This window comes from Oncorhynchus gorbuscha, linkage group LG10 (genome assembly GCF_021184085.1).
Source record: "Oncorhynchus gorbuscha isolate QuinsamMale2020 ecotype Even-year linkage group LG10, OgorEven_v1.0, whole genome shotgun sequence".
NCBI lineage: Eukaryota > Metazoa > Chordata > Actinopteri > Salmoniformes > Salmonidae > Oncorhynchus > Oncorhynchus gorbuscha.
Window position 1 is genome coordinate 77,090,183 of NC_060182.1, and position 21,615 is coordinate 77,111,797.

Sequence of the window (21,615 nt, forward strand, 5' to 3'; positions counted from 1 at the left end):
CTTGGAATACTTTTCATACAGGCTTGAAGGAGTTCTCATATATGCTGAGCACTTGTTGGCTGCTTTTCCTTCACTCTGCGGTCCAACTCATCCCAAACCATCTCAATTGGGATGAGTTCTGGTGATTGTGGAGGCCAGGTCATCTGATGCAGCACTGCATCACTCTCCTTCTTGGTCCAATAGCCCTTACACAGCCTGGAGGTGTGTTGGGTCATTGTCCTGTTGAAAAACAAGTGACAGTCCCACTAAGCACAAAACCGATGGGATGGCATATCGCTGCAAAATGCTGTAGTAGCCATGCTGGTTAAGTGTGTCTTGAATTCTAAATACATCAGACAGTGTCACCAGTAAAGCACCATCACACCACCTCCTCCATGCTTCACGGTGGGAACTACACATGCAGAGATCATCTGTTCACCTGATCTCACAAAGACACGGCGCTTGGAACCGAAAATCTCAAATTTGGACTCATCAGGCAGATTTCCACCGGTCTAATGTCCATTGCTCGTGTTTCTTGGCCCAAGCAAATCTCGTCTTCTTATTGGTATCCTTTAGTATTGATGTCTTTCCAGCAATTCGACCGTGAAGGCCTGATTCAAAGTCTCCTCTGAACAGTTGATGTGTCTGTTACTCACATTTATTTGGGCTGAAATCTGATGTGCCGTTAACTCTAATGAACGTATTCTCTGCAGCAGAGGTAACTCTGGGTCTTTCTTTCCTGTGGTGGTCCTCATGAGAGCCAGTTTCATCATAGTGCTTGATGGTTTTTGCAACTGCACTTGAAGAAACTTTCAAAGTTCTTGAAATGTTTCGGATTGACTGACCTTAATGTCTTAACGTAATAGTCTCTTTGCTTATTTGAGCTGTTCTTGCCATAATATGGACGTGGTCTTTTAACGAATAGGGTAATGTTCTGTATACCACCCCTACCTTGTCATGAACACAACAGATTGTCTCAAACGCATTAAGAAGGAAAGAAATTCTTTCCACTGTTCTCTCTCTCACTTTCTCTCTGTTCACTCTCTGACCTCTCTGCTCTTCCCCTCTTTCTCCCTCTGTTCTCGTTCTCTCCATCTCTGTTCTCGCTCTGTGGTCTCTGTTCTCTCTCTCCGCCTCTGTTTCCTCGCTCTATTTTGCTCGTTCACTGTTCTCTCTTTCTCTGTTCTTTCTCTCTCCCCTCTCTCTGTCTCTTCTCTCTCCCTAGTTTGTTCTTTCTCTCTGTTCGCTCTCTCTCTGTTTTCTCTCTTCTTTCTCTTTCCCTCTTTCTCTCACTGCCTCTGTTCCCTCTCTCTCTTTCTCCCTCGCTCTGTTCTCTCCCTCGTTTGCTCTCATTCTCTCTGTTCGCTCTCTACTCTCACTCTCTGTCCTTCTCCCTCTGTTCTGTGTTCTCTCTCCACCTCCTCTCCACCTCTCTGTTCTCTCTCTCCCTCTGTTCTCTCTGTGTTCTTTCCCTCTCCCTAGCTTGCGCTCTCTCTCTCTGTTCTCTCTCACTCACGACATTCTCTTTGTTCTCTCTCTCGTTCTCTTTCCGTTCTTGCTCTCTCTCCGCTCTCTCGCTGTTCTCTCTGTTTTTTCTGTTCAGACTCTCTCTCTGTTCACTCTGTTCACACACACACTCTCTCTCTCTGTTCACACTCTCTGTTCACTTTCTCTCTCTGTACACTCTCTCTGTTCACACTCTGCTCTCTGTTTTCTTACTCTCCACTCTTTCTGTTCTCTCTCTCTCGCTCTGTTCTCTTACTTTCTACTCTCTGTTCTCGCTCTGTTCTCTTACTTTCTACTCTCTGTTCTCGCTCTGTTCTCTGCCGCGCTGTTCTTTCTTTCTCTCTCCCTGGCTTGCGCTCTCTGTTCTTTCTCTCTCCCTGGCTTGCGCTCTCTGTTCTTTCTCGCTCTCTATATTCTCACTCAGTTCTCTCTTTCCGTTCTCTCTCTGTTCTCTTCCCGTTCTCGATCTCCCCTCTCGCTGTCTCGGTGTGTTCGCTCACTCTCTCTGTTTTCTCTGTTCACTCTCTCTCTGTTCACTCTCCCTCTCTCTCTGTTTTCTCTGTTCACTCTCCCTCTCTCTCTGTTTTCTCTGTTCACTCTCCCTCTCTCTCTGTTCACACTTTCTCTCTCTCTGTTTACACTCTGTTCACTCTCTCGCTCTGTTCTCGCTCTGTTCTCACGCTGTTCTCACGCTGTTCTCGCTCTGTTCTTGCTCTGTTCTTGCTCTGTTCTTGCTCTGTTCTCACGCTGTTCTCACGCTGTTCTCGCTCTGTTCTTGCTCTGTTCTTGCTCTGTTCTCACGCTGTTCTCACGCTGTTCTCGCTCTGTTCTTGCTCTGTTCTTGCTCTGTTCTTGCTCTGTTCTCGCTCTGTTCTCGCTCTGTTCTTGCTCTGTTCTTGCTCTGTTCTTGCTCTGTTCTTGCTCTGTTCTTGCTCTGTTCTCGCTGTTCTCGCGCTGTTCTCGCTCTGTTCTCGCTCTGTTCTTGCTCTGTTCTCGCTGTTCTCGCTCTGTTCTCGCTCTGTTCTCGCTCTGTTCTCGCTCTGTTCTCGCTCTGTTCTCGCTCTGTTCTCGCTCTGTTCTCGCTCTGTTCTCGCTCTGTTCTCGCTCTGTTCTCGCTCTGTTCTCTTTGTGTTCTTTCTGTCTCTCCCTAGCTTGCGCCCTCTCTCTCTCTGTTCTCTCTCTCGCTCTGTTCTTGCTCTGTTCTTGCTCTGTTCTTGCTCTGTTCTTGCTCTGTTCTCTCTCTGTTCACTCTCTCGCTCTGTTCTCGCTCTGTTCTCGCGCTGTTCTCGCTCTGTTCTCGCTCTGTTCTTGCTCTGTTCTTGCTCTGTTCTTGCTCTGTTCTTGCCCTGTTCTCGCCCTGTTCTCGCCCTGTTCTCGCCCTGTTCTCGCTCTCCCCTCTCTCGCTGTCTCTGTGTGTTCGCTCACTCACTCTCTGTTTTCTCAGTTCACACTCTCTGTTTTCTCAGTTCACACTCTCTACTCTCTCTGTTCACACTCTCTACTCTCTCTGTTCACACTCTCTGCGCTCTCTGTTCACACTCGCTGCTCCCTCTGTTCACACTCTCTACTCTCTCTGTTCACACTCTCTGCGCTCTCTGTTCACACTCGCTGCTCCCTCTGTTCACACTCTCTGTTTTCTCAGTTCACACTCTCTACTCTCTCTATTCACACTCTCTACTCTCTCTGTTCACACTCTCTGCGCTCTCTGTTCACACTCGCTGCTCCCTCTGTTCACACTCTCTGCTCTCTCTGTTCACACTCTCTGCGCTCTCTGTTCACACTCTCTGCGCTCTCTGTTCACACTCTCTGCGCTCTCTGTTCACACTCTCTGCGCTCTCTGTTCACACTCTCTGCGCTCTCTGTTCACACTCTGCTCTCTCTGTTCACACTCTGCTCTCTCTGTTCACACTCTGCTCTCTCTGTTCACACTCTGCTCTCTCTGTTCACACTCTGCTCTCTCTGTTCACACACTCTGCTCTCTCTGTTCACACACTCTGCTCTCTCTGTTCACACTCTCTGCTCTCTCTGTTCACACACTCTGCTCTCTCTGTTCACACTCTCTGCTCTCTCTGTTCACACACTCTGCTCTCTCTGTTCACACACTCTGCTCTCTCTGTTCACACTCTCTGCTCTCTCTGTTCACACTCTGCTCTCTCTGTTCACACACTCTGCTCTCTCTGTTCACACACTCTGCTCTCTCTGTTCACACTCTCTGCTCTCTCTGTTCACACACTCTGCTCTCTCTGTTCACACTCTCTGCTCTCTCTGTTCACACACTCTGCTCTCTCTGTTCACACTCTCTGCTCTCTCTGTTCACACTCTCTGCGCTCTCTGTTCACACTCTCTGCGCTCTCTGTTCACACTCTCTGCGCTCTCTGTTCACACTCTCTGCTCTCTCTGTTCACACTCTCTGCGCTCTCTGTTCACACTCTCTGCGCTCTCTGTTCACACTCTCTGCGCTCTCTGTTCACACTCTCTGCGCTCTCTGTTCACACTCTGCGCTCTCTGTTCACACTCTGCTCTCTCTGTTCACACTCTGCTCTCTCTGTTCACACTCTGCTCTCTCTGTTCACACTCTGCTCTCTCTGTTCACACACTCTGCTCTCTCTGTTCACACACTCTGCTCTCTCTGTTCACACACTCTGCTCTCTCTGTTCACACTCTCTGCTCTCTCTGTTCACACACTCTGCTCTCTCTGTTCACACTCTCTGCTCTCTCTGTTCACACACTCTGCTCTCTCTGTTCACACTCTCTGCTCTCTCTGTTCACACACTCTGCTCTCTCTGTTCACACTCTCTGCTCTCTCTGTTCACACTCTCTGCTCTCTCTGTCCACACTCTCTGCTCTCTCTGTCCACACTCTCTGCTCTCTCTGTTCACACTCTCTGCTCTCTCTGTTCACACTCTGTGCGCTCTCTGCCCTGTGCGCTCTCTGCCCTGTGCGCTCTCTGCCCTGTGCGCTCTCTGCCCTGTGCGCGCTCTGCCCTGTGCGCGCTCTGCCCTATGCGCGCTCTGCTCGGTTCTCTCTGCTCTGTGCGCGCTCTGCTCGGTTCTCTCTGCTCTGTGCGCTCTCTGCTCTGTGCGCTTTCTGCTCGGTTCTCTCTGCCCTGTGCGCTCTCTGCCCTGTGCGCTCTCTGCCCTGTGCTCTCTCTGCCCTGTGTGCGCTCTGCCCTGTGTGCGCTCTGCCCTGTGCGCGCTCTGCTCGGTTCTCTCTGCTCTGTGCGCGCTCTGCTCGGTTCTCTCTGCTCTGTGCGCTCTCTGCTCGGTTCTCTCTGCTCTGTGCGCTCTCTGCTCTGTGTGCTCTCTGCTCTGTGTGCTCTGTGCGCTCTCTGCTCTGTGTGCTCTCTGCTTTGTGCGCTCTCTGCTCTGTGTGCTCTCTGCTCTGTGCGCTCTCTGCTCTGTGCGCTCTCTGCTCTGTGCGCTCTCTGCTCTGTGTGCTCTGTGCGCTCTCTGCTCTGTGTGCTCTCAGCTCTGTGTGCTCTGTGCGCTCTCTGCTCTGTGCGCTCTCTGCTCTGTGTGCTCTGTGCGCTCTCTGCTCTGTGCACTCTCTTAGTCTCTGTTCTCTCTGTTCTTCCTCTCTCTGCTTTCTTACACTCCTCTCTCTGTTCACACTGTTCTCTCTCGCTCTCTGTTCTCTCTCTGCTCTCTCTGACCCCCCCCTTCTCTCTCTGTTCTCTCCCCCTCATATGTTTTCTGTGTTTTGTCAAAGAGCACAGCTTTAATTGGCTGCTGAATTACCAGCTCTCAGATTATAACAGCTCTTTCTAAGCTCTCTGACTCTCTCTAATATGGCATTTCTTTCTCCACTGCTAGATTTAACCTAACCTTCTTAGATGTACTTATTTGTTTGTGTCGCCTGCCCAATAGGCTACTTTTCTATTGGATTGATTAAGAAAGATTGAACCAACTAATTTCCTTCAGGATGTTACAGACTTGTTCTTAACACATAACTTAATAAAGATAAAGAGGTCGTGCAAAGTAAGAGGACTTTGCCCCAGTTATTCGATATGCATGGGAAGTCGTTTTTGTATTTAGTTTATAGATATAGTATTGCTGCTTGGTAGATTATCAAATGGATAACTGAATGAATGTATGTGGCATCTGCTGTTTGGTGTCTGCTTGTCCTCTGCTCTCACACAGAGAAACAGTCCTGTCCTCTTGATAACATCTCAGAGTGGAATCAGTCCTCCCTCTGTCACAAAAGCCAGAGTGCAACTACAAACTCCCCCAATCTGTTAAAACTCAATCTGAATTCAATTCATCTTCTCTCTCCTTCTATCTCTTTACCAATCCCTCTCTCGCCACACCTCTGTCTCCTACATACATAGGTTCTTAATTTGATCCCCCTGTTGCACGATAACTTAGTGTATTTGTGGTTTAAAAAGGCTTCTACAGTTTGTAATTTCCACTTTTAAATTTGACTTGATTTTCCCTTACTAAAAATGTACTGCTACAAAATTGTTCACTCACAATTCACATTTCCTGCTGCTGCTTGATTATTTTCCTGCTGTAGGAGACTGGCTCAAATGAAGATCCTACATCTGAATTTTCTTTCTCCCTTGCTCTCTCTGGTCTCTACTCTGGTCTCTACTCTGGTCTCTACTCTGGTCTCTACTCTGGTCTCTACTCTGGTCTCTATTCTGGTCTCTTCTCTGGTCTCTATTCTGGTCTCTATTCTGGTCTCTACTCTGGACTCTACTCTGGACTCTACTCTGGACTCTACTCTGGACTCTACTCTGGACTCTACTCTGGTCTCTTCTCTGGTCTCTACTCTGGTCTCTACTCTGGTCTCTCTCTGATCTCTACCTTTCTGTGGATCCACCTCTCTATTTCCCTGACTTGAATGAATGCGGTGTTGAGTGGCATCCTTCCTCAACGACGATACTTCCTCTTCTCCCAGGCAAGCTGCTCACCTTACCCACTCCGGCTCCGCTCAGTCTCGCCTCCCACAATCAGCCCCAGAGGCGGACACCTCCTCCCGCCTCTCTCTCTCCCCTCCCTCCCTCCTTTCCTCCACAGGCTCTGTGTAAACACAAGGGTTTAACCCTTACTCCTTGCTTTCTCTGGGTGAGCGAAACACTCCTGTCTGTCTACACACCTGCATTTCCAGCAAATAGGCCTATTTGTAATGGGTGTTTTGGTGCACTACTCATGCGATCCGTCACACACCAGATATATCACCAACCCACACATTCAGCTGCCACGTATGCACTCTTATCAAACATAGAAAAAAGGTGTACACAGTGACAATGATTTATATACTGACCGTCAGGATGCCATTGGGGCTTGAGTCTCTTTGACTGTTGTTTTGTGTTACGGTCTCTTATGTTATTTTTGCATAGGGACAATTAAATGTTATTGCCAATCTTTTTTTATTTACTAATACTGCCGTTTTTGTTATAAAGGTGACAATATAGCACAGATTACCATGTCGTAGACAACCCCCTAGTAACGGTTTCAAACATGAACATCTGACAGAATGCACAAGTTGCCACACAACGTCGTCCCTTCCCGCCTTTATTCAACCCAACGTGCACGCGCACCCTCTCACTCGCCCTCGTCGTCGTGCACGTTCTCCCAAAGCCTTAGACTAATGGCCATATCTCATTTCATTGAATCTGCCTAGAGGAAGGGCTGGAGGAAGGGCTGGAGGAAGGGCTGGAGGAAGGGCTGGAGGAAGGGCTGGAGGAAGGGCTGGAGGCCACCCAACACCCTCCCTTTCACACACTTAGTTTCTGTGCCTGGCTCCAAAACTGTTCTTACCCTCCAGCTTTATCGTTTGTAAAATAAAACCACACTATATTGTAATCTGTTTAACAAATGAAGAGGGGAGGAAAAGGGCTATTTGGTTGGATTTGGAGTGTTTCAATTTATCCAGGGTTGGGGCTTTTCATTTCGCAACACGCTACGAGTTGTAATTAAACGGGACACATTTAAACAGCTTAGGGTGATGAGTAAGATGGTGGTTAGATGTCTGTTCCTCAAAGGCTCCCTCAGACGGGGGTAAATAGCAATGTTTCCATTTAGTGATTTTACACTCCTATACCATGTTGGATTTCTACTTTCTACGGCTTTGCTTTTCGAGTGAGAGACTGATTTTTGGGTTTTCTAGCTGCTTCTGGAGAAATCTAGACTAGATTCTGTGCTGTGTGGTTCTGTATCATATTATTCTGCATTAAGGTAATGGGACCAACGTTTTACCATCTGGCCAGGTAGCCTAGTGGTTAAGATCGTTGGGCAAGTATGTTCCCTTGAGCAAGGCCCTTAACACTTAATTGCTGCTGTAAATCTCTCTGGATAAGAGCGTCTGCTAAATGACTGAAATGTCAGTTTAGAAAAATGTGAACTTCAAGTCACTAGCAGATGTCTCTCTCTCGCTGTACAGGTTGTTCTGGAGTGTGTTCTAAAGAAGGACCTGGTCTACAACAAGGTCAACCCCATATTTCACCATTGGAGGATCAACGACAAGAAGTTTGGCCTGACCTTCCAGAGTCCTGCAGACGCCAGGGCCTTTGATAGAGGGATCCGCAGGGCCATTGAGGACATCAACCAAGGTGGGTTAGGAAGGACCCCTGAGCTTCAGTCCACCTCAGTACAGTCTCACCTCACAGAACATATGCTTTTGTAGACTCCTTGCCTCTGACATTATGCCTGTGTTCATATTAATTTGTGTGTGCTGGTTACTGTGTGTGTGTGTCATTGTGTGTTGTTCTATGTCTGTGACATGTAATGGTTGGCCTATTCTCCTGGTGGTAGATGTGTAGTGTTGATTAGCTGTGATGACTTCCCCTGCTCCCGGCTCACTCACCTATGATTGGCTCTCCTATCTTATCTGTGCCAGCTGTCTAGGACATAAGGGCACCACTTCCTGTACAGGCTGTCAAGCCTGTGCCCAGACAGTCGAGTCAGAGGATAGGTCTACAAGCTGAGGGACACCTTTAGGTCAGGATAGGGGCCATCTGGAATTTGGAGTTCAGGCTAACCTGGTTGGAGATGGGCTGAGGCTAGTCTACATTAACCTGGTTGGAGATGGGCTGAGGCTAGTCTACGTTAACCTGGTTGGAGATGAGCTGAAGCTAGGTTAACCTGGTTGGAGATGAGCTGAAGCTAGGTTAACCTGGTTGGAGATGGGCTGAAGCTAGGCTAACCTGGTTGGAGATAAGCTGGGCTCTGCTAGGTTAACCTGGTTGGAGATGGGCTGAGGCTAGTCTACATTAACCTGGTTGGAGATGGGCTGAGGCTCGTCTACGTTAACCTGGTTGGAGATGGCCTGAAGTTGATACAACAGTTTGGGGCTCTGTTACGCATTTCCAGCAGAGGTAGTGCCAGAGGTAGCAAAGTCATCCAATTAGCAGGAGAGCCGCCAGCTCAGCAATCTGCCATCCAGCCTCCTGTCCTTCATGATTGGCTCTCCTATCTTATCTGTGCCAGCTGTCTAGGACATAAGGGCACCACTTCCTGTACAGGCTGTCAAGCCTGTGCCCAGACAGTCGAGTCAGAGGATAGGTCTACAAGCTGAGGGACACCTTTAGGTCAGGATAGGGGCCATCTGGAATTTGGAGTTCAGGCTTTAAGGTACAGGTGTAGGATAACTCTTTTGTTGAGAATTTTCCTGCACCGCAGGTCATGCAGATGAGCTTTGTGATTTACAGAAATACACTGAAACAGTAATATCAACATTATTGCACTTTTCATGTAGCCTAATTTTAGTCAGCTAATTGCCTTACTACCGGTCAAGAAACATTATCCACTAAATGTTACAATCTTGTTGCTGCAGGAATATTTTTCTGTGGAATAGGCTAGGTGAAGTTTGGGCTAGGTTAACCTGTTTGGAGATAAGCTGGGCTCTGCTAGGTTAACCTGTGGAGATGAGCTTAAGCTAGGTTAACCTGTTTGGAGATAAGCTGGGCTCTGCTAGGTTAACCTGTTTGGAGATGAGCTGAAGCTAGGTTAACCTGTTTGGAGATGAGCTGAAGCTAGGTTAACCTGTTTGGAGATGAGCTGAAGCTAGGTTAACCTGTTTGGAGATGAGCTGACGCTAGGTTAACCTGTTTGGAGATGAGCTAAAGCTAGGTTAACCTGTTTGGAGATGAGCTGAAGCTAGGTTAACCTGTTTGGAGATGAGCTGAAGCTAGGTTAACCTGTTTGGAGATGAGCTGAAGCTAGGTTAACCTGTTTGGAGATGAGCTGAAGCTAGGTTAACCTGTTTGGAGATGAGCTGAAGCTAGGTTAACCTGTTTGGAGATGAGCTTAACCTGTTTGGAGATGAGCTGGGCTCTGCTAGCTTAACCTGTTTGGAGATGAGCTGAAGCTAGGTTCACCTGTTTGGAGATGAGCTGAAGCTAGGTTAACCTGTTTGGAGATGAGCTGAAGCTAGGTTAACCTGTTTGGAGATGAGCTGAAGCTAGGTTAACCTGTTTGGAGATGAGCTGAAGCTAGGTTAACCTGTTTGGAGATGAGCTGAAGCTAGGTTAACCTGTTTGGAGATGAGCTTAACCTGTTTGGAGATGAGCTGGGCTCTGCTAGCTTAACCTGTTTGGAGATGAGCTGAAGCTAGGTTCACCTGTTTGGATATGAGCTGAAGCTAGGTTCACCTGTTTGGATATGAGCTGGGCTCTGCTTGGTTAACCTGTTTGGAGATGAGCTGGGCTCTGCTAGGTTAACCTGGTTGGAGATGAGCTGAAGCTAGGTTAACCTTTTTGGAGATGAGCTGAAGCTAGGTTAACCTGTTTGGAGATGAGCTGAAGCTAGGCTAACCTGGTTGGAGATGCGCTGAAGCTAGGCTAACCTGGTTGGGGATGAGCTGAAGCTAGGCTAACCTGGTTGGAGATGGGCTGAAGCTAGGCTAACCTGGTTGGAGATAAGCTGGGCTCTGCTAGGTTAACCTGGTTGGAGATGGGCTGAGGCTAGTCTACATTAACCTGGTTGGAGATGGGCTGAGGCTAGTCTACGTTAACCTGGTTGGAGATGAGCTGAAGCTAGGTTAACCTGGTTGGAGATGAGCTGAAGCTAGGTTAACCTGGTTGGAGATGAGCTGAAGCTAGGTTAACCTGGTTGGAGATGGGCTGAAGCTAGGTTAACCTGGTTGGAGATGAGCTGAAGCTAGGTTAACCTGGTTGGAGATGGGCTGAGGCTAGTCTACGTTAACCTGGTTGGAGATGGCCTGAAGTTGATACAACAGTTTGGGGCTCTGTTACGCATTTCCAGCAGAGGTAGTGCCAGAGGTAGCAAAGTCATCCAATTAGCAGGAGAGCCGCCAGCTCAGCAATCTGCCATCCAGCCTCCTGTCCTTCATTACTCAAGACTAGAACCTGGCTTGGGCTCTACTGTATCTCTTCCGGTCCTCTGCCCTGTAGACCTGTGTTACTTAAGACTAGAACCTGGCTTGGGCTCTACTGTATCTCTTCCGGTCCTCTGCCCTGTAGACCTGTGTTACTTAAGACTAGAACCTGGCTTGGGCTCTACTGTATCTCTTCCGGTCCTCTGCCCTGTAGACCTGTGTTACTTAAGACTAGAACCTGGCTTGGGCTCTACTGTATCTCTTCCGGTCCTCTGCCCTGTAGACCTGTGTTACTTAAGACTAGAACCTGGCTTGGGCTCTACTGTATCTCTTCCGGTCCTCTGCCCTGTAGACCTGTGTTACTTAAGACTAGAACCTGGCCTGGGCTCTACTGTATCTCTTCCGGTCCTCTGCCCTGTAGACCTGTGTTACTTAAGACTAGAACCTGGCTTGGGCTCTACTGTATCTCTTCCGGTCCTCTGCCCTGTAGACCTGTGTTACTTAAGACTAGAACCTGGCTTGGGCTCTACTGTATCTCTTCCGGTCCTCTGCCCTGTAGACCTGTGTTACTTAAGACTAGAACCTGGCTTGGGCTCTACTGTATCTCTTCCGGTCCTCTGCCCTGTAGACTTGTGTTACTTAAGACTAGAACCTGGCTTGGGCTCTACTGTATCTCTTCCGGTCCTCTGCCCTGTAGACCTGTGTTACTTAAGACTAGAACCTGGCCTGGGCTCTACTGTATCTCTTCCGGTCCTCTGCCCTGTAGACCTGTGGAGGAAACCGATGGGATCTAACAACATGACAATTGCTTAAATTAATAAAGCACAATGGACTACAACAAAATAATCTTATAGCTCTAGCTATGGATATTTTAGGTATGGATGATCAATACAAGCATATTAGCAGAATTAGCACACAGGCCTATGGGAAAGGGAAGGAAAGGTGATATCTAGTCAGTTGCAGACCTGAATGCATTGAACTGAAATCTGTCTTCCAAATTGAACTCAACCCAATAATCAGAGAGGTGTGAGGGCTATCTTATTCGACATCATCATCTATGCCCAGGGAGCATTTGTTGTTGTTGGTGGTTAACTGCCTTGCTCACGGCAGATTTTTCCACCTTGCTGGCTAGGGGAGTCGAACCAGCGACCTTTTCGGTTACTCTACCAACTCTCTTAACTGCTAGGCTACCTGTCTTTGGTCATGTTGTCAGTCATGGGTTTATAATAAGACTGCTGCTTAGCTCTCAGTGCCTGTTCTACTCCTCTCTGTATCCTCTGATCTGTTCTAGCTTCCTCTGTTTTCTGCCAGTGTTGTGTAATACCTCTTCTCCACACAGGAAGGTTCCTTTGTATTCCTGTTGCATCGCTCTGCTGCCGGACTGCAGTGTGTGTGTGTGTGTTCTTCTTAGTGTGTGTTTGAGTGTGTGGTGTGTCAGCCTTGCGGTCCTCTGTTGCCATGGGAACAGCGGACACATGGCCCAGGCAGCTCCGTGACCCAGCACTGGCAGAGGCGTCGCTGTCTCAACGTGCTATAGACAGACAGACGGCCTGGGTCTCACCATAGCAGACTGACAGACAGGAACATGGATAGCCACCCGCTGTTCAATGCTCCAACAATATTCTTCGGTCTTCTCTAAACTAACGGAGAGAGACACAGACGGACGTAAAAAACGGAGGCCTGGTTTCTCCTGCTGCCTGCCTGGCTCGTTTTAAATGAGGTCTTAGTGATCCTAATTAAGTGAACTAGGAGTCTTAAAAGAGCCTCTTGATGCCTCCGGTACAAACAGTTTCCTCTTCGTCTGTCCCAGTGGAAATGAGCTAATATCTGTTTTCTACACTACTGCCAACATTTAACTTTGGACTAATTTATTTTCCCCAAGATTTCAGGATAAGCTTTTTTTAGACTTTAGATGTTGCTAAGAGTCTGGTACGAGTTCAACAGTACGATTGACTTAGTATTCTTATCAGTACTTACTTGACAATAGGTGTCAGTGAATGCAACATTCAAGGCTTTTTAGCCTCGACTCGAGTTGCACTTTTACAAGTAGAGAGTCGATTTCATTAGGCCATGTGTCCCACCAACACAACGCTTTCATTTACCTTTTAGCTGTTCTCGGGTGAATGGAAGTCTTTGCCAACCATACCTCCCTTAATGGCTTCTCTCTTTCCTCGATCACCAGTGACGTACTTGTGGGGAAGTCATTTTTAGGGACTCTGTGACGTGTGGACATACTGTGTGTTATGAGAACTCTTTCTGTCTCTCTCTGTAGCTCACCTGTATCTGTGTAGCAGGAAGTCTTGAATATCTGATTTTATTATATCTTCTCTTTTCCAGGCTGTCCCGCGTTTGATGATTCGGACTCTCTTGAAGATGGATTACAGGTGAGTCCAAAGACTGGGGTCCTCATATTCTCCATGTACTTGTGTCTCTATTTGCTAGCACTGAGGTTTGCTGTAGTACTAACTCCACTTCTCACAAGTCTAGTGCGTGTTTGAGTTCTCTTGCTGGTGCTTGAATCCAGGAAGCAGGGAAGAGGGAAATCTGTACTGCTTCAGGCCCTTCTGTCTTCTACTCTGCCAGTTGTCTTTAGGATTTGAGTCTGTTTGAACAGCCAGGGCCTTACCTTACCTTCCTTTGCTGGGGAGTTGTCGAGTGTGCCCACGGCTTAGGTGTGTGCATCTGTCATCTGGTCAAAACTGATACCTGGGGGAACCCAATTGTGTAAGAATAATTGCGTGGATTATCGGAAGCCACTTGTATTTACTCATGTTCCTCGTCTGTTAATAGATTGAGCTCTGCTTTGTTGGTAAGCTGATAAAGGAGTTGGTTATCACTTTGTCCTCTTCAGTCTGAGCTTTCACAAGCTACAGGTGCGGTTAGAAAGGTTTTCTCAATTTGAACGAGTGGGAGTACAGGTATATGACTACACACCCAAGTTGATTTTGTGGTGTAGAAACAACACGGCTCCTTAAAACTTCAAGTAGAAAACCCCATCAGATTTGTGACACGATGGTACAATGTGTGGTATTTATACCGTGGATTGATGGCAGAATTCGCGCAAAACTGAAATGCGCGAACCACTGCTTTTAACCAGGGCAAGGTGACCGGAAACATGACCGATTACAAACAGTGTAGCTATTCCCTCCGCAAGGCAATCAAGCAAGCTAAGCGTCAGTATAGAGACAAAGTAGAGTCGCTCAGATACGAGACGTATGTGGCAGGGTCTACAGTCAGTTACGGATTACAAAAAGAAAACCAGCCCTGTCGCGGACCAGGATGTCTCCCAGACAGACTAAACAACTTCTTTGCTCGCTTTGAGGACAATACAGTACCACTGACACGGCCCGCTAACAAAACCCGTGGACTCTCCTTCACTGCAGCCGACGTGAGTAAAACATTTAAACGTGTTAACCCTCGCAAGGCTGCAGGCCCAGACGGCATCATCCAGCCGCGTCCTCAGAGCATGGGTAGACCAGCTGGCTGGTGTGTTTACGGACATATTCAATCAATCCATATCCCAGTCTGCTGTTCCCACATGCTTCAAGAGGGCCACCATTGTTCCTGTTCCCAAGAAAGCTAAGGTAACTGAGCTTAATGACTACCGTCCCGTTGCACTCATTTCCGTCATCATGAAGTGCTTTGAGATACTAGTCCACAACCATATCACCTCCACCCTACCTGACACCCTAGACCCACTCCAATTTGCTTACCGCCCCAATAGGTCCACAGACGACGCAATCGTAACCACACTGAACACTGCCCTAACCAATCTGGACAAGAGGAATACCTGTGTGAGAATGCTGTTCATCAAATACAGCTCAGCAGTTAACACCATAGTACCCTCCAAACTCATCAACCCTGGGTATCGACCCCGCCCTGTGCAACTGGGTACTAGACTTCCTGATGGGCCGCCCCCAGGTGGGGAGGGTAGGTAACATCTCCACCCCGCTGATTCTCAACACTGGGGCCCCACAAGGGTGCGTTTTGAGCCCTCTCCTGTACTCCCTGTTCACCCACGCCTCCAACTCAATCATCAAGTTTGCAGACGACACTACAGTGGTAGGCTTGATTACCAACGGCGACGAGACTGCCTACAGGGAGGTGGTGACGGCCCTCGGAGTGTGGTGTCAGGGAAATAACCTCACACTCAACATCAACAAAACAAAGGAGATGATCGTGGACTTCAGGAAACAGCAGGGGGAGCACCCCCCTATCCACATTGACGGGACAGTATTGGAGAGGGTAGGGAACAGTAGTGGAGAGGATAGTAAGTTGTAAGTTCCTCGGCGTACACATCACAGACAAACTGAATTGGTCAACCCACACAGACAGCATGGTGAAGAAGGCGCAACCTCAGGAGGCTGAAGAAATTCGGCTTGTCACCAAAAGCACAAACTTTTACAGATGCACAATCGAGAGCATCCTGTCGGGCTGTATCACCGCCTGGTACGGCAACTGCTCCGCCCACAACCGTAAGGCTCTCCAGAGGGTAGTGAGGTCTGCACAACGCATCACCTGGGGCAAACTCCCTGCCCTCCAGGACACCTACACCACCCGATGTCACAAGAAGGCCATAAAGATCATCAAGGACAACAACGACCCGAGCCACTGCCTGTTCACCCCACTATCATCCAGTAGGCGAGGTCAATACAGGTGCATCAAAGCAGGAACCGAGAGACAGGAGCTGTTTTTCAATCTCAAGGCCATCAGACTGTTAAACAGCCACCACTAACATTGAGTGGCTGCTGCCAACATACTGACTCAACTCCAGCCACTTTAATAATGGGAAAATGTATTTAAAAATATATCACTAGCCACTTTAAACAATGCCACTTAATATAATGTTTACATACCCTACATTACTCATCTCATATGTATATACTGAACTCTATACCATCTACTGCATCTTGACGATGCCGTTCTGTATCATCACTCATTCATATAATTGTATGTACATATTCTTCATCCCTTTACACTTGTGTGTATAAGGTAGTAGTTGTGAAATTGTTAGGTTCGATTACTCGTTGGTTACTACTGCATTGTCAACTGGAAGCACAAGCATTTCGCTACACTCGCATTAACATCTGCTAACCATGTGTATGTGACAAATAAAATTTGATTTGATATTTGCTAAGTATACATGGCAAACTGAACCCCTTAAAGAAAGTCCTTGTTTCAGAAGTCCTGCCAAGCAAATCATTTAGGAGCTCCTGCTGCTCTTTAGTTCTCAGTATTTGTTAGTTTTGTGTCCATCAGTGACCCGGTGGCTGGGCTGCAGTCACCTTTGACCCCTCAGTATCTGACCTCATTCACTGAGTGGAGTAGAGAAGGTCAGAGGGTGTGAGGGAGGGGGAATCTGTTCATGTGGAGAGCAGCATTGTTGCTAAGCAGCAGAAGAGCAGGCGGTGGGAGGAAAGGTGGGGGGGTGAGGGGTGGGGGTTCAGTGAGTGAGCAACTGAGGGTGTCGCCATGGTAATTTGGCATCCGAGTGTTGCGGTCTGTGACCTGAGCTACACAGATGAGAAACCGTGAGGCTAGTCACTCTACCACCAAGCCACCCAGCTAGAGAGAGAGAACGAACGCTCCACTTAAATGCCACCACACAATGTGTGACATTAGCCTGTACCTCTTCATAATTTAACACGTTCCAGCCTTGGCTGCATCACAGAATATGACTCCAATGATGAGAACTGTGTACACAGACAAAACATTTGTTCAGAGTTTTTTTGTTCAGTTTCATTTATTCATCAAAGGTCTGACATTAATTGATTTAGTTGAAAGTGACCTTGTGCTGTTGCCCAGCCGAGAGCCACGAGACGAGTCACTTTGACATGGGCTGGAGGGCACTCTGGAGCCTCGTTTGGGCCTGTATTGGATTTAGCCTAGTCTTTCTCTACATAAGCTGGACTGGCCTAGTGACATGTCTGCCAAGTAGTGTTTTGGGAGGGATGTCTGGTTTTCCCCTTATAATATGAAGCTCTGAGCCAATGCAGACATCAATGGCCAGCCAGGTCTCTTGGTTTCTGGAACCTCTTAACCTGCTGTGTGTGTAGCGTCTAAAACCCTCTTATCAGCCCACATCCTGCCCAGCAGGGTTCAGCACCCCCACCAAAACGCCACAGTCTTCCTCTCACCCCGACACCGCACACCCCACAGCCAGTCACACACATGCATAATCACACAGTCGACACATACATACACACTCACTGGCTGACATACTGCACAAATTGCATACACCCCCCCCACCCTCCTTGCAGAACCCTGTTTAGGTGCAACATTTGACAGGTGTTTGAGAACGCAAAACCACATCTGTTTTGTTCTGCACGATATCCGCTGAGGGAGATGGATGAGCCTCTCCATCTTAAATAGATATAGGACTTGTAGAAATGTAGTGTTGGGTGCGATTTGAACTCAGCCAAGTATTTGAGAGGAGGTGGGGTGCCATAGTCCTGGAGAGATTGAACAAGTAAACCCCAAATGTGGGTCAAATGGCACCTGGCATGTTCTAGTCCGGTTGTTTGGTTGAGGAGAAAGCGTACGGGAGAGAAGCCCCAGTAGAATCCTTGTAGAGCAGGGCTGAGCAGCATTACGAGGTTGCATTCTAGGGATGAGTCATCATCCGTAACACTGAAGAACTCATACACAATCCCACTCTCTACCCTCCTCCTCTCCCTCTCTAACACACATCTGAATTCCTTTTTCTTGGGATGCTTCACAATGAAATGATGTGAACATGCAGATGCTTGGACCTGGGAGTCTTTGAGTTACTGATACAACGCACAAACAGCAGGCCAGCCCCTTTCCCTGTGTGTGCCTGGGAGGGTGGAACCGCGTGAAGCTCGTATGTTGGTCCTGAGCCAGGTCACCCCCCACCATCTCCACATCTCTGGGGTCAGATCGGAACCAGATTGGCACCCACGCATGCCTTTTGAATGGAGGGGCTCAGCACAGTGCTTTAAAAGGAAGCCCAAGTCTGGTTCCAATTTCATCCCCCTAACCCCCTCTCTCGCTCTTTCTCACAACACACACACACACACACACACACACACACACACACACACACACACACACACACACACACACACACACACACACACACACACACACACACACACACACACACACACACACACACACACACACACACACACACACACACACACAGCTGTCATCTGGCATTTTACATTTTGGCCTGCATTTCTCCAGCTGGAGTTGGTTTATGACATTCCCTCAGCAGATTTGTTGGCTGTGCTCTCTCTCTCACACACATGCATACACACTCACGTATGCATATGCTCACATACACACACTTTTTATTTTTCCCTGTTCTGTTCTTTCTCTTCTTTCCCCTCTCCTTATTCTGGCATTCCTGCTCAGACTGCTACACACACACACGCACAGTATTTTAGCAGTCTGAGGGGGAGAGGAGGGTAAAAAGAGAAAGAAGGGGGGGGGTCAAAGGAAGCATCTCTTAGCAACCACAGGACAGTAATTACTGTAGCAGCAGCTGGGAGCAAACCAGATTTCCGCTGTGTGTTAAAACACTGGCGTGGGCTACTTTACACACAGCACTGACTAACCAGAGCCAGCAGCCTCCTCCACACGCAGTCAGCGAGGCAGTGTGAGTGAGCGAGGCAGTGTGAGGCCTGAATGAGGAACGGTGTGTTTCTGCTTGTGTTTCAAATACAAAGTATATGCTTATCTGTGTGAGAATATGCATATTTGTGTTACTGCGTATAAGTTTGTGTACCAATATGTGTGAGAGAATTTGTGTGCGACTGCATGTCTAAGTGTGTGGCTGTGTGTACGTGCGCAGATGCGAGCTCCATGCTTGTGTGAGTGCTGAAATGTGCTGGCCATCATTAAGAACTCACCATTAGGCCTGTTCTACCTCTCCGCCGCACCGGTTCTACCACTCCTCTCCACCGCACCGGTTCTACCTCCGCACCGGTTCTACCTCACCTCCGCACCGGTTCTACCTCTCCTCCTCCGCACCGGTTCTACCTCTCCTCCTTCGCACCGGTTCTACCTCTCCTCCTTCGCACCGGTTCTACCTCTCCTCCTTCGCACCGGTTCTACCTCTCCTCCTTCGCACCGGTTCTACCTCTCCTCCTTCGCACCTACCTCTCCTCCTTCGGTTCTACCTCTCCTCCTTCGCACCGGTTCTACCTCTCCTCCTTCGCACCGGTTCTACCTCTCCTCCTTCGCACCGGTTCTACCTCTCCTCCTTCGCACCGGTTCTACCTCTCCTCCTTCGCACCGGTTCTCCTCTCCTCCGGATCTACCTCTCCTCTCCTCCGGATCTACCTCTCCTCTCCTCCGGTTCTACCAATCCTCTGCACCGCTTCTACCTCTTCTCCTCCGCACCGGTTCTAGCTCAGAGCTCATAGTCATTCGTTGTCACCTAATAGGCTGTGGTTGTATGTATACATGTATTTGTGTGTGTTAGAGTTCTCAACAGTAGTTGTCCAATACAGTTGACTAGGATGTGTCATCAATAAAATGCCTGTAAGAACACATGGGAGGCTGAAAGGAACTCTTGAGTTCTCAACAGAAGGGGCTTGAGTCATCTCATATCACAGGCAAAGGCACAGGGAGAAATGTGTTCTCTGGGCGCTACCTGGTGGACAAATGTGGGACAAATATAGTTAGAATATTAATGGTGTCTGTAGCTAATGTGAGTCAGTGATATACTTCTTATACCTACTTACCTACTTGTGAAATATAATAATGGTGTCTTGTATAATTAAGGTGAAATGTGAAAAATGAATGATATAGAAGTTTTGTCGTTGTGTTGCAGCCCCTGTGTGAGGCGCTGCCCTCCATCTGTACGCCAATGAAGGAGCCCTTTTCCTCCCTGAGTGTCCACAATGTGGTGTCCACTGAACCCTACCGGGGCTGCTACGTCCGCGCTCAGCCCTTTGACCAGTTTCCCTCCAGCAACCACCACTACCTGCCGCCTCAGGTCAGTACCAAACACCTCTAGACTGGAAGTCTTCACGGGTACAACAGACCTGGAATTCTGAAGTCCGACTTTTTATCTGTCAGCCAATTGCAACTCAATAAAACACAAGTTATGTCCAGCTAAAAGTGGTTCCCGCCACTCGCCTCAAGTGCTCCTGCTGCTGAGGAGAGAGACAGACAGGGAACGAGTGAAAGGAGCCTTGGCCTAGGCCATTGATGATTGCGAAGATGGCCTTTTTAACCTCTAGTGACTCCCAAACCCGCATGCGGGAGTGTAATCATCGCCTGAAACTAATTAGCATAACGCAGTGGACATAAATATCCCTAGAAAATATTCCTATTCATGAAAATCACAAATGAAATATATTGAGACACAGCTTAGCCTTTTGTTAATCACCCTGTCATCTCAGATTTTCAAAATATGCTTTACAGCCAACGCTAGTGTAACGGTTTTCTAATGGTGAAGGAGAGTCGGACCAAACTGCAGCGTGTATATTGCGATCCATGTTTAATCAAATAAACGTAACACAAATCAATACAAAAAACACTACAAAACAATAAACGAAACGAAAACTGAAAACAGCCTATACTTGTGTCAACTAACACAGAACAAGGACATCTGGACACTAATCACCCACAACACAACCAAAGAATATGGCTGCCTAAATATGGTTCCCAATCAGAGACAACGATAAACACCTGCCTCTGATTGAGAACCACTTCAGACAGCCATAGACTTACCTAGAACACCCCACTAAGGTACAATCCCACTACATACACACCACATACAAAAACCCATGTCACACCCTGGCCTGAACAAATAAATGAAAATAAACACAAAATACTTCGACCAGGGCGTGACAGCTAGACAAGCATTTGTGTAAGTTTATAATAGCCTAGCATAGCATTATGCCTTGCTAGCAGCAGGCAACCTTGTCACGGAAATCAGAAAAGCAATCAAATGAAATTGTTTACCTTTGATGAACTTCGGATGTTTTCACTCACAAGACTCCCAGGTAGATAGCCAAAGTTCATTTTTTTCCCAAAATATTATTTTTGTAGGCGAAATAGCTCCGTTTGTTCTTCACGTTTGGCTGAGAAATTGCCCGGAAATTGCAGTCATCACAACGCCAAAAAATATTCCAAATTAGCTCCATAATATCGACAGAAACATGGCAAACGTTGTTTGGAATCCATCCTCAAGGTGTTTTTCTAATATCTATTCGATAATATATCCGTCGGGACAATTTGTTTTTCTCTAGGCCCGATTGGAGTAATGGCTACCTCTGTAATTTAAGCGAGAATCTCTCTCGGAGCCCCCATGTGACCACTTACGCAATGTGCTCGCCTACGGCTATTCTTCAACAGAAATGCGTAAAACTATGTCACAATGCTGTGGACACCTTGGGGAATACGTAGAAAGCGTAAGCTCGTTGATGGTCCATTCACAGCTGAATAGGGAGTCATTGGAACGCAGCGCTTTCAAAACCTGGGGCACTTCCGGGGGGATTTTTCTCAGGCTTTCGCTTGCAACATCAGTTCTGTTATACTCACAGACAATATCTTTACAGTTTCGGAAATGTTAGTGTTTTCTATCGAAAGCTGTCAATTATATGCATATTCTAGCATCTTTTCCTGACAAAATATCCCGTTTAAAACGGGAATGTTTTTTTTTCCAAAAAGGAAAATTCTGCCCCTAGAGTCGCAACAGGTTTTAATTGAAGTTAAAAGAGAAAGAGTATAGTGAAAAGAAGCCAACATGGGGAGTGTTAAGTTTTAATGTTGTAGTGGACAAAGATGAGAAGAACGTTGATGTGGCCTAATGGACTTTGTGCAACTCGCTATTCGGGTTTGAGGCCATTTTCAAACTTTAATTAAATTTTG

The 21,615-nt window shown here is 47.6% G+C and overlaps 1 protein-coding gene across 2 annotated transcripts in view; it reads left to right on the forward strand.

Annotated features, from left to right (window-relative positions):
- The window catches only part of LOC124046592 (sprouty-related, EVH1 domain-containing protein 1-like), an 82,196-nt gene that overhangs the window by 46,292 nt on the left and 14,289 nt on the right, over positions 1-21,615 (forward strand). For both annotated transcript variants that reach the window (XM_046367131.1, XM_046367130.1), the window contains 3 exons: positions 7,870-8,038; positions 13,102-13,148; positions 19,568-19,732. In XM_046367131.1, coding sequence (XP_046223087.1) covers positions 7,870-8,038; positions 13,102-13,148; positions 19,568-19,732 — 381 coding nt within the window. The remainder of the gene's footprint in view (positions 1-7,869; positions 8,039-13,101; positions 13,149-19,567; positions 19,733-21,615) is intronic.